Genomic DNA, 15,127 nt, shown 5'->3' with positions numbered 1-15,127 from the left:
GTAGTCAATGTCACTGAACTGTGCATGTAGAAATTTTTGAAATGGTGTATCTTTGACTATGTGTATTTTCACCAAAAATAAAGGTTGAGAAGTTAGAGGGTTGACATGTTGTGGGGTTGCTAACCAACGTCATAAAACAATATGTGTACTACTGTTTCATGAGAAACTATTTGTTCTGTAAGCCTTCACCTGAAGTACAATTAAAAAAAAAAAACTAACCAACGTCATAAAACAATATGTGTACTACTGTTTCATGAGAAACTATTTGTTCTGTAAGCCTTCACCTGAAGTACAATTAAAAAAAAAAACTATACAAAAAAAAAAGTACTGGAAACAGATGGTGGTAATGGCTGCACAATATTGTGAATGTACTTAATGTCATGGAATTGTACACTTTAAAACGGTTAAAATGGTGAATTTTATGTTATATATGTTACCACAATAAAATAGAAATTAATGTTAAAAAAAAAATCCTACAGATAGCTGGATCTTAACCTAGAACTTAATGAATCAGAATCTCCAATCTCCAAACTGACCAAAGGCTGACTGAAATGAGAGTTATTGTTGCAGTTGTTGTTCAATTAAAGGGTTTTTTTAAAAAAAAAACAAAAACAAAATCAATAGCTTTTGAACTTTCAGAAGTTAATGTTAAGAATGGACCAACATTTACCGAATGACAGAAAACAAAAATGTGACTCTGAATAACATAACTAACATTTTATCTACAATATAAACGAGTAAATAAGAATCACTGCAGCATTTAGAATCATGCATTTCTAAAAAATAATTATAAATATTGCCAATATTCCTCTTAGAACAGCCAAAATATCTTAGCTATGAGAATTAATTAAAATCTGTGATGAAGTTCAAAATTTAAAACGTCATATTTTGAATTATGCAGAAGGTTTTCATGATTTTCAATATCTCCTGCACCCCGCTTTTCCTGGCTTTTCACAGCTGAAATTACTGAGACCTAAAAACAAAAGAAAGCTTCTTACCCAACAACAGCAAGGGCTGCCATCCATAATGGCATCAGAGGCAAGTGAAGCAAGCCAAGTGCAGTGTCAGCGGAAAAATTTCTTAACAAAAGTAAAAGATAGCACAGCTAACATATACACCTGGATTTTATGTTTCTCTAATGAAACGTCAAAATCAAACATTTCTTAGTATAAACGAGTGACTGACAAGTTCAGGGAGAAATATAAATGCAGTATCTTCTTACCATCACAAATTTCTTCTTAATATAGTACCACTGCCATCAATATTTGTTTTTATTTATATTTTATTTTACTAATATGTATTATCACAGGAAATTAAGGTGAACTTTAGAATTTAAAAGTTAACTGAGGTGAAAAGACATTTCTCCAAAAAAGATATACAAATGGCCAATAAGCACATGAAAAGATGCTCAACATTGTTAGTCACTGTTGTTGTTAACTGCTGTTAAAACCACAATGAGATTCCACTTCACTGCTAGTAGAGGGAATGTAAATGGAGCAGCCACTTTGCAAAACTGTCTGGAAATTGCTCAAAGGATTAAACGAAGTTACCATATGACCCAGGAATTCCACTCTTAGGTATGTATGTACCCCAGAGAAATGAAAACATACATATGTCCACACAAAAAACTTGTCCACGAATGTTCATAGCAGCATTATTCATAATAGTCCAAGAGTGAAACGACTCAAATATCCATCAACTGATGAACAAATAAATAAAATACGGTACTCCATACAATGGAATATTATTCAGCAATAAATGAACTACAACATGCTACAGCATGGATGAACCTTCGTATTGTATGACTCCGTTTATATGAAATGCCCAGAATAGGCTAATCTATAGAAACATAAAGTAGATTAGTGGTTGCTTAGGGCTGGTGCAGCCGGGAGAAGAAATAGGGAGTAACTGCTAATGGGTACCAGCTTTCTTTTAAAAAACAAAAGCCATTGCCATCAAGTCAATTCCGACTGATAGTGACCCTACTGGACAGAGCAGAACTGTCCCATAGGGTTTCCAAGGAGCGGCTAGTGGATTTGAAGTGTCAGCCTTTTGATTAGCAGCCAAGCTCTTAACCACTGGGCCACCAGGGCTCCCAGCTTTCTTTTGGGGAGATAAAAATGTTCTAAAATTGACTGTGGTGATGGTTACAACAGATGAATATACTAAAAACAGTGAACTGTACACTTTAAAAATAGGTGAATTACATGGTATATGAATCGTATCTCAGTAACAAAAAAACAAAACAAACCCGTTGCTGTCAAACTGATTTTGACACATAGCTGGTGGCGCAGTGGTTAGGAGACACAGCTGCTAACCAAAAGGTGGGCAGTTGAAATCCACCAGCCGCTCCTTGGAAACCCTGTGGGGCGTTTCTACTCTGTCCTGTAGGGTCCCTATGAGTCAGAATTGACAACAACGGGTTTGGTTTTTTGTTTTTTAGCGACCCTATAGGAAACCCTGGTGATGCAGTGGTTAAGAGAGTTCGGCTGCTAACCAAAAGGTCAGCAGTTCAAACCCACCAGGAGCTCCTTGGAAACCCTATGGGACAGTTCTACTCTGTCCTATAGGGTCGCTATGAGTCAGAATTGACTCGACAGCAATGGGTTTGGCTTTGGTTTTATAGGAACAGTAGAAGCACCCCAGAGGATTTCCAAGGAACAGCTGGTAGATTCAAACTGCCAACCTTCTGGTTAACAGCTGAGCTGTTAACCACTGTGCCAACAGGGCTCCTATCTCAATAAACCTGTTATTAAAAAAAGAAAGAACACTCTGAAAGGTGGAGAGAAGGCAGACCAGCCAGGGACCTAGAAACCCAAGGAACAACATGGTGGTGAGTTCCTTGGGTTTTCTTTTTCCCTCTATATCCCAGACTGGGTATTCAAGAAGCCACCAACCTTGAAATATCAACAAAAGCAGACAAAAAAAGTCTCAAGAAAAGTCCACTCTCTGTAGCCAAAAAACCAGGAATGGAGCAGCCTGGCAACACAGAAAACTCAATGTACGTAGAATACTTCACTCAGACTCGTAAAATGTCAACACCAGGAAAACAGAAAAACAATTTTAAAAATCAATGAAACAAAAAACTGGGTTTTAGAAAAGATGGGTAATAGTGACAAATTTCTAAGAAAAGACAAATCTCAGTCACTGGCTGAGAGCTGCTCTGGGAGAAGGATGACACTTCTGGCCCATAGAGTAGGCAGAGTGGCCGTCCATAATTTCAAAAAAGCCCTCAGGCAAAGCGATGCAGACTAGCTACTGGTTATCCAACTGAGGCATAACAGAATGGTAAGGCCTTAGGGATATGGGAAGGGCACCAAGTCAGCTACACTTTACTTCTGTAGATTTCTATCGTTGTTCAAACCAGCAACCTTAGTTTGAACAGTAAATGACCCAGGGACCAATATCGTAAGGGTCACCAAATTAAGATTAAAAACTTCTAGAAATCATCCACTCCTCGCTAAAGAAGCACTGCTTCCATAAAGGTAAATTCATTACCTGAATGGTCCAGGGAACTCTACAGAGAACTGGAATCATTAATGTCAATAAATCTGGCATTAAAAAACAAATGCCATAACCAAGATGTCCTTGAACAGGTGACTGGATACACAAACTGTGGTACACCCATACACTGGAATATTACTCAGCAATAAAAATAAGCTATCAAGCAACAAAAAGTCATGGAGGAACCTTAAATGCGTATTGCTAAGTGAAAGAAGCCAGTCAAAAAGGCTACATGCTGTATGATTCTAACTATAACAACAATAAACCATGTTTATGTATTTACATCTCTTGGGCTTCATACAAATTCTAAATGTTGAATTCCACATTACAAAAGGCAGTCTTATATTTCCTGACAGCATTCCCCTAGGATGTGAATGAGGTTTTAAAGAATTAGTCAATGAAAATTTTGTAAAACTAATCATAGAAGTAACACAACTTCTTGCAGGAAAATGCTAAAAAGCAAAAGTGACATTAAAATTATCTGTAACCCCAACAGATTAAAGTCTCCATCATTTTGCCATCAAAATATTCTACAATATTTGTTATATGACAATATATTAACGCATAAATCAGTTCATGAAACCAGTAATTAAAGCAGAAATGGAGCAGTTCAAAATTTAATGCACTTTTCCAATGATAAATCTCTTCCCTAAAAAAAGCTCTGGTAACTAAACTGATATAGAAGTAAAAATATTAAGCCATGGATAAGGAAGAAAGGAAAAACACAACTGTGTCGCAGCAAACCCCTTATAATTAATATATGTAAAAAATACAACAACTAACTTCAGAACCAATAACATATTCAAGGAACCAACATCCTTCAAATATTCTTGCAGTTTGATAAAAATCAATGCAACTTTCATCTTTTAAAACCCAGGATTCCTCCCTCCTGGCACCAAAGGATTCATATGAAAGGTAGAAGTAATCCCTTTTACCAACACAAACTAAAGTTTCCTTCTGTGAATTTTTAAGTGATCTGAAAATTGGGGTAAGTACATGCTAATATATAACTACTCACACACACATACACACACACACAGGTTTGTGAATCAAGCATTCAGACAGAACAACCTCTTAGCCTGGTCCCAATACCCTTCATCACCACTTTCAGGTTAACCACCATACTCAGGTCATTCCAGCAAACATTAAAGATCATACTAGTGTCAGGCTCTATGCCAGTCAGTGTGCTGAGGATACAGTAATGAATGAGACATGATCTCTGCCTTCTCGGAAATTCTCAGGAACTCTGACTGATTTCTCTCTAAAGCACTGACCCTCAACTCTGCATATACATAACCTTACTGTTTCAAAGCCCAGGTCAAATGAACATCCTTCATAAAGCTTTCCCTGTGATGTCTGGAATAAAAGGTAATTTTTCACAGCTCTAAATTCCATTTACTGCTTTCTACTTGCTTTATGGTTACTTACTTAATCCTTATTTCCCTACATGAGCTATTTGAGGCTCATACTGGTATCTGATTAGTTTTGGTATGTCCCCTAGTGCCTAGACCATAGCAGGCACAAAATAAACATCTGTGGAATGAACATCAGCCCTTTTTACATCCTTTTGGTATATCAGATGTACATGGCCTGAACTGAAATATGGAACAGTTCTTGTCACCTATAAAACAGAGTATTTATATAATCCTCTTTTCCTACCAGTTTTTAATATGCTGCATGTATGATTATGTTCCCCAAGACAGATTTTTGTGATTGAGCTGAAAATGTTTAAAGACTGAAGATTATTAAATAAGATACCACTTGTAGACGCACAAAGAAGGTGCTCAATAATTATAAAACATGACTATTCTTTGCCATGTTTTCTGGCTGCAAATAGATATATAGGAAAAAGTACATAGAATAAGTTTTTAAATGTCCAGCCAAACCCACATTTTATAGACTGGGGGAAGGAAAAAGAGTGACTGTTTTAAGACAAAGGCAGAGAAGGGGAGAGGAGATGGAGTAGGGAGTAGCAATGCAGAGGAGATATTGGTTAGAGGCAGCTCTCCAGTTTCCACCTTATAGTCAGGTCAGAAAGGTGTTGTGAAGAGGTGTCTTGCAACCTCTCACCCTCCTTAACTAGTGGCAACAACATCTGTAATACAACATTGAGCTCGACAACTTCTACCAACAAAAGAGAATATAAGGCATAAATATTTATACAATGACTATTTTCCAAAGATTTTAATACACAAGAAATAACTATAAGTCAGTAGTCTTGTAAGAAAGATAATATCCAGAATTCGTAGTCTAGGGGCAGTGGAATGATAAATACTGTCCAACAGAGGACATTCTGGACAGCGATAACAACGTAAAGGAGTATTTTGGAATTAGGAAAGTAGTATCACCTCAAAATGACTCAAGTTCCCCCAGGGCAGGGCCAGTATTATAAGCTTTGTAAAATCTCACTGTATCTTGCAGTGTTTTCAATGTAATTGTTGATGTTAGCTGCCAACCAGTGGGCCCCCAACTCATGGCAACCCTATGCACAACAGGATCAGACTATTGTGATCCACAGGGTTTTCACTGGCTGGTTTTCAGAAGCAGATTGCCAGGCTTTCTTCCTAGTCTGTCGTAGTCTGGAAGCTCTGCTGAAACTTGTTCAGCATCATAGCAACACCCAACCCCCCACTGACAGATGGGTGGTACCTGCGCATTAGATGGATTAGTCAGGAATCGAAACCAGGTATCAAATCCAGGTCTCCAGCATGAGAGGCAAGAATTCTACCACTGAGCCAGCTACGGCCCACCTTCAATATTAATAGGCCTTCAATGATTATTTTCTTTTTTAAACTAAACGGAACTCCTACGGCAGTTTCATGACCTTTGAAAGAGCAATACAGTTCACTTTAACGAGGAGTTTCCTTCTCTAAATAAATGTCCTCTAAAAAATCTGAAACAAAACTAAAGTCAATATTACAGAAATGGTCTAACCAGTACAGGTTACAATGAGACTCGATTGCTTTGTTCTAGACAAATCTATTAAGATTTCACCAGCTATTTTGGCAGTCATATCACCAAGCTATCAGCCAGGTAAAGTCACATGAATTGCCTTTAGGTCAGTTCTTTCCCAAACTGTAAAATTTTTTAACCCATGTATTAAAGTTTATATTTATCTCTTTTAACGTCATCATTTTAATTTTGGCTTGTTTAGCCCTTCCTGAACTATCACCTAGACCACCTCATCTATCATTACCTACAAAGGCCTTCAGAACCTTTAATCTGAAGGTCTGAAGGGAGATTTTAGTCTCCCTCCAGGAAACATTCACTAATCAGTAATCAATACTCTGGGTAATGCAATCAACTGTTAATTCAATTACACAAAATATGCACAATCACCTACAGGAATTGTTTTAGTCAGTAAAAACAAAGGAAATAAAGATTAACCCAGCCCCTACCCTCAAGGACCTTATAATTTAGTACATTTAAAATCTTAAGTGTTAAAGTAGAAGTGCTATATAACATGCTATGAGAACAAAGATACAGAAGCATTTAATTAAAGGTTAAGACTGGAAATATTACATTAGGAAATCATCTATCATCCAACCCATATTTTTCAATATCTTCCAAAAAGATACCATGAGCTTTTTCAGATGCACTCTGTTAATAATATGATGAAAATAACAATGGCTTTTATATTATAGACTCTTAAAACTAAGGACTAAAGATCACATAGTCCAGGAAAATAAGGCATAAAAAAGGTTTATAAGTCCCTATGAATCAAATCACATATTTAAACCTAACTTCTACCTCCTAGACTATTACCTCATTCCTAACTTCTAACATTTTACTCTTTCACTTGGGTAGAATATTTTTTAATAAATCATGATACGGATGTGCTGTGCTCAGCCGTACTTTTCATACCCATACATACACCCACGCACACACACTCACTAAACAACTCATACACAGATTTTATTTCTGTTGAACTTTAATTGGCTCCTCAAAAAACTAAAAAGCCATCCTCTTATAAAAAAATTGTACTGACTAAACACAGCACTTCTTCAATCTCTAATTTCCTTATTTGGTAAAAAGAGCTAATTACCACAAAGTCGGAGCTTTGAGAAATCATTAATTCATATTTGGACTCTTTCTGATCCAACCATTCTTGGAAATCAACACAATAAGCAACGCTTAAGATTCTACCTTATAATCTACCTTGCATCCTGAAGAAATAAAAACAGTCATCTCTTTGGTGCTACCCAGAGCCCAGAATTGTGACTCTACCATATATTTACTACCTTACTTAAATGCTCATTTGCAACAGTAGAAATCCCTTAAAGCACAGCTCAAACTTATTACCAATTAATTCATATCCCTTCACAACCATACAACAGAAGTCTGACATAACCCACCTGGCCTATCACTTAGGTACTAGTCCTGTCCCCCAGTGTCAGTATTAAAGTAGTTCTACTGGATCACTTTATTCTCAAATTTAACAGTAAGTCTTAAGAAGCAACAAAATAGCAATAAAAATCAAACGTATGTTACAAGAAACAGACCTAAGTTTGAGTGCATAACCACATACCGTAATTTTTCTTACAACAACTTATTTTCAATAATTAAAATGGCTTTGGAACAGTAATGTAAGCCTAAACATGTAGTATGAGAGCTGGTTTCTAAATTCAAAATTTCGAGAGAATTTTTGTGACCTCAAATTCCTCAATGGCAAGGGCATAGTATAGGGGTTTGTACTGTATTACAATCCACTGGAAGCACAATATCCTTATTCAAAAGTGAGCACAGTGAAACAGGAAGTCTAATCAACTCTTCCTACGGTCTCTCCTAGTCCCAACAATAGTCCTCTACACCAATTTCTACTTATCTAAGGTTTAAACACCAAATTGATACTAGCTGATTCTACATTACTTACTTTCTATTGTTTCCCTCAAATCCTCAAACCACTAAAAATTTTAAAATATAGAGTTGTATTAAATTTTAAGACAAAAATTAACAATATTTTTTCAGAATTTCCAAAAGGACATAAAACAAGAAAATCCCACTGCTTCTACAGTTTACCTTTTCAAATTGCTGAGAAACTATTTAAATGGCTGAGAGTAAACAGCCAAAGAGCAGGAGGCGGTCGGGGATTGGGATAGCTTCTGGATGTAGTATATTCTTAATTTAAAAAAAATAAAAATAAAAACTCATTTTAGTCTTCACTATTTTATTTTTCCTTAGAAGTGTTTTTCTATAATGTGATACAAATTCAGTTTTTAAAATCTAAATTAAAAATTTATTCTAAGTAATATTTCTCCACTGTTTTCCTATGTGTACTTTTAAAAAGTAATCTGCTAAAATTAGCTTCCTCTGAAACATGGATCATGGAAGTACGTAAAAAGAGAAATATTTTCTAATTATAAAAATGGAAAATAAAACTATACCCATCTCCTTTAATTGATGATACACTATAATCCACTATAAAACCAAAAAAGACCCATTGCCATCGAGCGGATTCCGACTGTTCTGTCCTACAGGGTCGCTGTGAGTCGGAACTCACTTGATGGCAACGGTTTTTTTTAATCTTTACGGAAGTAAACTGCCACATCTTTCTCCTCTACAGTGGCTGGTGGGTTCGAACCGCCGACCTTTCAGTTAGCAGCCGAGCGCTTGAACAGGCTAATAATGCCTAAGAACTTAAGCTTAATTCATTTAATATATAACCTCCCCAGTATGAGACCAATTAAGGCTATCTCAGAAACGGAATGTAAAGGCTCCCGAGGTGTTTTCTCTTGCGTGGCGTATTTACAGACCGGGCGAGCACTTGTCCAGAATGCTGCAAGAGATTCCTGGGCTGGCTAAGCAGCTGTCCAACTAGATGAGCTCTAAGGTCTCTTTAAGTTGTAAGATTCCGAATCTGTAAGATGTGAAAAATAACATTTTCTCCTTCGATTAGCCAATCTCCCTCCACTCACATCCTAACCGCAAACGTATATACAAGAAAGTTCTCTCTCTCTCTCTCCCCCCTCTCTCTGCAGTGATTTCACAAGACCCACGTTAAAAAGCATGGAAAATATGCACAGGTGGGATAAAAAGGGGAGTGGTGAGGCCGGGCCGCTCTCGGGACAGCGCCCCCACGCCCCCTGTCCCCCGGCTGCACCTGAGAAATCACTGCGCTCCACATCTCCACCCTTCCGCGGCGACGTCGGGAGCAAATTCCGACCTATTACACTCAACCCGTAACTTGGCTAGACATTGGGCATTGTCTAGAGCCTCCAGCGCCCAAGAAAGAGAGAAAGGAGAGAGAACGAGTAAGAATAAAGAAAAAAGGAGAAGTAAAACAATCGGGAATCCGTACGCTCCTTTTGGCAAAATCGTATGCCCCATTACTCAATTTAATTTAGATCCCAAAAGCCAACCCACCCGCCTACAGGCTGCAGCCCCAGGTGGCCCAGCGAAGAGTCCCCCGACCCTTTGCTAGTCCCGAGCTAGGACACAAGGAGAGGGAAATGGGCGTGTGGGCTGGGCCTGGCTGGCCGGAGGCAGGGCGCCGAACAAAGCCGCCCGGCTCCCCCTACCCGGGGCTGGGGCGAGGGCAGCGGGCGGCGCCTCCCGGCTCCCAGCGCCGCCCCAGGTCGGCAACGCCCTCGCCCCGGGGACCCTCACCCGGGCGGGGGTCGGGAACGAGCTTCCTCGCAACATGCGAACAGCGCCCCTTCGGGACAATGGGCCCCCTCCCCCGCTCCAAGCAGGGAGATACAAAGGGAGAGAAGCGCGGCCCGGCGCGGAGCCAGGCGTCAGGAAAGTGAAGACTGAGGAGGGAAAAGGGACGGGAGCGAATCGCGGAGAAAGCGGGAGCCCGCGGGGCGCTTCCCCGCCGTCAAGGAGCTGCCCCAGACCCACCGCGCGACAGAGGCGGGAGCGCAGACCTGGCGCAGCCGACTCCTTGATCCCCGGCACAGGAGGGAAAAGGGGTCTGCACACAAAGAAGAGCGGGACGCCCACCCTCTGCCGCGCCGGGGGTGAAGACCGCACGACGCGCTCTTGCCGCCGACAGTCAGCCGCGTCCACCCCGCCCGCGCCGCGCTACTCGGGGGCACGGGTCCTCGCGGGGCGCCCCTCTCCCCCACTCACCCACAGCTCTGTTCCCCAGCTCATGGCGAAACTTGAGGCGACTCCGGCCGTTTGACTGTCCCGCTGTCTGTTCGTCCGTCCGTCGGCTCTGTAGTCAGTCTGTCCGCCCTCCCACAGGCTGGCGGGCTCACGGTTCCACTGCTCTGCCTTGAAAGGTACCGCCACCGCTGGGCCCCCCAGTGAGTGAGGAAGACGGGACTGTGCAAGCCGCCGCCGCCGCCGCGTCCCCGCCTCCTGAAGTCGGAAAGGAGGGGGCCGAGGCAGAGGGGAGGCGGGACGCGGAGCGGGGAGGGGGGCGGGACGCGGTGCACCCTGGGATTGGGGCGGACTGCACGCGGCCGGCTACAGCCGGCTGGGGTCCTGTAGCAGGTGGCTCTTCTCCGCGCCTCCTGGTTGGCAAGGTCTCCTCCGCCTCTCCTGGGGGCTTGGATGGTCCCACTGTCTCCGCAGTTCCAGTGCCTGCATCCTAAATAGAAAGGGAGAGAAGGAAAAGACGCCCACCGGCCCTACTCTCATCCCTTCTTTGCCCTGAGCCCCCTCCAGTCCTGAGGCAACTCCGGTCATCCTCCCTTCCTACCTCTCTCCTCCCTGCGGGAAAAACCCTGACAAGCAAACCTCATCCAAATCTTTGGGTTTAGATTGTGGAGAGGTGTGTTGTATTTATTAAAAATGCCCTGTTGATTGAGACGCTTTCTCATTTCGGGCCTGTTGTTTTCTTTCCTTATTACTGTTTTTTGGGAATCACTAAAATGTATAGAGGTTGAATGTCAAATGTGAATGCGACACGGCCCCGATTCTGTTTTTAATAAAACATTTTAATAAATTGTCAGGAAATCGTAAAAAGAGACAGATCTTTTAGTAATCATTATTGAATGTTTCCATGACATGAGATGAAAAACAAATGGACAGACGTGAGCAGAAGTCGAGAACAGAGCTTGCCCTATTTCTGGGATGAGCACCTTTTCTGGGATGAGCACCTCTTGTGGTGGGGGGGGGGTTGGATAGGAGCCAGATTCCTCCCCAGTCATGCAAAGAGCCTCTTCAGAATGCAGATCTCTCTCCTCAGTATATCAGAACCTTTGAGACAGGTCCACCCCTTCCTTTTTTCTCTGTGGAGTTAACTTCACGGCCTTTCTGAGCAATCATTAACTGCATTCAGCAGGCTTGGCTGGTGTTACTAAATACCAAGTACTTTTAATAACTCCTTAACATATGCTTTAGTGTTGATTGCTTTTTTCCTACCCAAAAAAATACATTTCAATCCAGTCAACTAGTACTATGCTACTCAGTGTCTTAAGACGTTCTCCTGCTGTCTTCAGAGTGTCTTAAGACGTTCTCCTGATGTGTCTGAATAGGCTGTCTGCATTTGGAACTCCTCCCCTACACGGCCTGTTCAGATGCCCCTTAATTCCTTTTCCCTCCCTGGCTGCGCTCACTCTTGGGGACTGAGGCAATTAACCTGAGCCCTTCCCCCGACAGTTCAGCCACCACTTTTGCTAAAATCTTTGCCCCATGCTTAAGCATACAGACTCGCTCTGTTCCAAGTGGGTTATGGCCAATTTTTAAATGCTTAAGTGTGCCATGCCATGAAAAGGCTGCGAAACATTGACTGAACAACACTTTGTTTTTCTAAAATTTTTCTATGCTGCCTCTGTTTTGATTAAAATTCCTTTAAGGTTATTTACATCACCTAACACTGCTCTCCACTAATCCTCTCCTTTCCTCTCACTCCCTAGACATCATGAATGTATTTAGTAATCACATGTAACACTTATTAGTAATGGAAAATATATTTATTAGATGAATGTTTTGCTGTTTAGAACCATTCTAATACTAAGATTTATCATAACTATTGTCATAAAAGTTAAGATACATGGGTCTTAATTTAAGCCAAAATTACATACTTTCCCATTAAAAAGTATAATAACCTACCAGTCACATGTAAAGATTATCCCCAAACATATGGTGTACATAATCCTGCAGTTGAACATAAAGTCTTACCTTGTAGATAAACATTTTTCTTCTTCCAATGTTTATCACCGTTAAGACAATTAATTTCTCTTCAAAAAGTTAGATTTATGCACATCGAGCTAAATATTAAAATTTGGATAAAATTTCTGTTATTTTACATAACTATAATTTTGAATAGAATTCATATAACCAACTTAAATTGGTAGTCTCTTTTAAATAATTATTTCATTTATAATTTTCAAAATTTTTTCATGTATTAAAATTTATTTACTTCAACAAAGTCTTTAAACAAAAGTGATTAAAAGTGAAGATTATTGCAACAAAGGAATAAATATGTTTAGTGTTATATTTTGTTACAAAAATGATAATGATTACTCAGATTTTAAAGTATTCTCTCTCTAAAATAGTATGTGGGCATTTTAGCTAACAAATATCCAGAGGTGTTTTACACACACATATGTAGTCACATGTTGTTGTTATTAGGTGCTGTCCAGTTGGTTCTAACTCATAGTAACCCTATGAACAACAGAAAGAAGCACTGCCCAGTCCTGCACCATCTTCACAATTGTTGCTATGTTTTAGCCCATTGTTGTAGCCACTGGGTCAGTCCATCTCCTTGAGGGTCTTCCTTTTTTTTGATGACCCTCTGACAAGCATGATGTCCTTCTCCAGGGACTGGTCCCTCCTGATAATATGTCCAAAGTACTTGACACGAAGTCTACCCATATTCGCTTATAAAGGGCATTCTGGCTATACTTCTTCCAAGACAGATTTGTTCATTCTTCTGGCAGTTGATGGTATATTCAATATTGTTCGTCAACACCATAATTCAAAGGTATCAATTCTTCTTTGGTCTTCCTTATTATATTCGTCGTCCAGCTTTCGCATGCATATGAGGTGACTGAAAACACCATGGCTTGGGTCAGGCGCACCGTAGTCCTCAAAGTGACATCTTTCCTTTTTAACGCTTTAAAGAAGTCTTGTACAGCGATTTGCCCAGTACAACATGTCGTTTGGTTTCTTGACTGCTGCTTCCATGAGTGTTGATTGTGGATCCAAGTAAAATGAAATCCTTGACAACTTCAATCTTTTCTGTGTTTGTGATGATGTAGCTTATTGGTCCAGTTATGAGGATTTTTGTTTTCTTTATGTTGAGGTGTAATCCATACTGAAGGCTGTGGTCTTTGATCTTCGTCAGTAAGTGCTTCAAGTCCACTTTCAGCAAGCAAGGTTGTGTCATCTGCATATCACAGGTTGTTAGTGAGTCTTCCTCTAATCCTGATGTCATGTTCTTTTTCATATAGTCCAGCTTCACATACACATATATTATTAGCATGGTAGATTTTTAGATATTATTTTATTGTGTTTTGGTGAAGGTTTACACAGCAGTTTAGGTTCCCATTCAACAATTTATACACAAGTTGTTCAGTGACATTGTTTACATTCTTCACAATGCACAAAGATTCTCATTATTTCCGTTCTGGTTGTTCCACTTCCATTAATTTAGTTTCCCTGCCCTCTTACATTCTCATCTTTGTCTTAAAGTAATTGTTGACCATTTGGTCAGCATGACAGTTTTTAAAGTTGTTTATAATTGTTTGCATAATCAGTTGGGTGTTAAAATTATTTTTTATATAATATTTATTCTTTATATAATATCTTGACAAGTCATTTTGGAAGCTCTCAAGCACATCATTTTTATCTCTAAAACAGATAAAACCTAACTTTCAGAATCTTGAAAGCAAAATCTCTTTTTTTTATTATACTTTAGATGAAGTTTTACAGAGCAAACTAACTTCTCATCAAACAATCAATACACATATTGTTTTGTGACATTGGTTGCCAACTCCATGACATGTCAACACTCTCCCCTTCTCGACCTTAGTTTCCCCATCACCAGCTTTCCTGGGCCCTCCTGCCTTCTCGTCCTTGCCCCTGGGCTGGTGTGCCCATATAGCCTCATTTTGTTTTATGGGCCTGTCTGATCGCAGGCTGAAGGGTAACCCTCAGGAGTGACTTCATTACTGAACTGAAAGGGTGTCTGGGAGCCAGATTCTTGGGGTTTCTCCAGTCTGTCGGATCTGGTCCTTTCTGTTTTTGTTTTTGAGTCAGAATTTTGTTCTACATTTTTCTCCAATTCTGTCCAGGATCCTCCATTGTGATCTCTGTCAGAGCAGTCAGGGGTGGTAGCCAGGCACCGACTAGTCGTTGAAAGCAAAATCTCTTTAGTATAACTGCAATCGATTGCTAATTTATTCTAGATGCTATACCCATATCATGTTTTGCATCATTAAATGATACAAAAATATGTCAAACCAATTGTCTTATACTTGTTGCTTCTTGACCTATTTTAGCAATTACCATGTAATTTCTATTTTATATTACATATTTTATAAGATAATCAGCACTAAGAAGGAATCAAAGAAAAAATATTAGCTTTCTCTGCATATTTTTACAATGGAGCCAGTTTACTGAGTAAACTTGAAAGAGTTCAAAGTATACAGAATCTGTACCAATTTAAAAAATTATTACACTGTATCTTTTTATTAATTATGGAAACTAACTTTTATTGAATACA

The 15,127-nt window shown here is 39.8% G+C and overlaps 1 protein-coding gene across 1 annotated transcript in view; it reads right to left on the bottom strand.

Annotated features, from left to right (window-relative positions):
* The window catches only part of FNBP1L (formin binding protein 1 like), a 117,055-nt gene extending 106,314 nt beyond the window's left edge, over positions 1-10,741 (bottom strand). The window contains exon 1 of the mRNA XM_023733456.1: positions 10,579-10,741. Coding sequence (XP_023589224.1) covers positions 10,579-10,602 — 24 coding nt within the window. The 5' untranslated portion in view covers positions 10,603-10,741. The remainder of the gene's footprint in view (positions 1-10,578) is intronic.
* Between the last annotated feature and the right edge of the window lie 4,386 nt (positions 10,742-15,127).

The sequence above is a fragment of the Trichechus manatus genome, unplaced genomic scaffold (assembly GCF_000243295.1).
Source record: "Trichechus manatus latirostris isolate Lorelei unplaced genomic scaffold, TriManLat1.0 scaffold00058, whole genome shotgun sequence".
Taxonomy (NCBI): Eukaryota; Metazoa; Chordata; class Mammalia; order Sirenia; family Trichechidae; genus Trichechus; species Trichechus manatus.
Note: the sequence above shows the minus strand (reverse complement) of the source record. Positions and strands in the feature narration are given on the sequence as shown.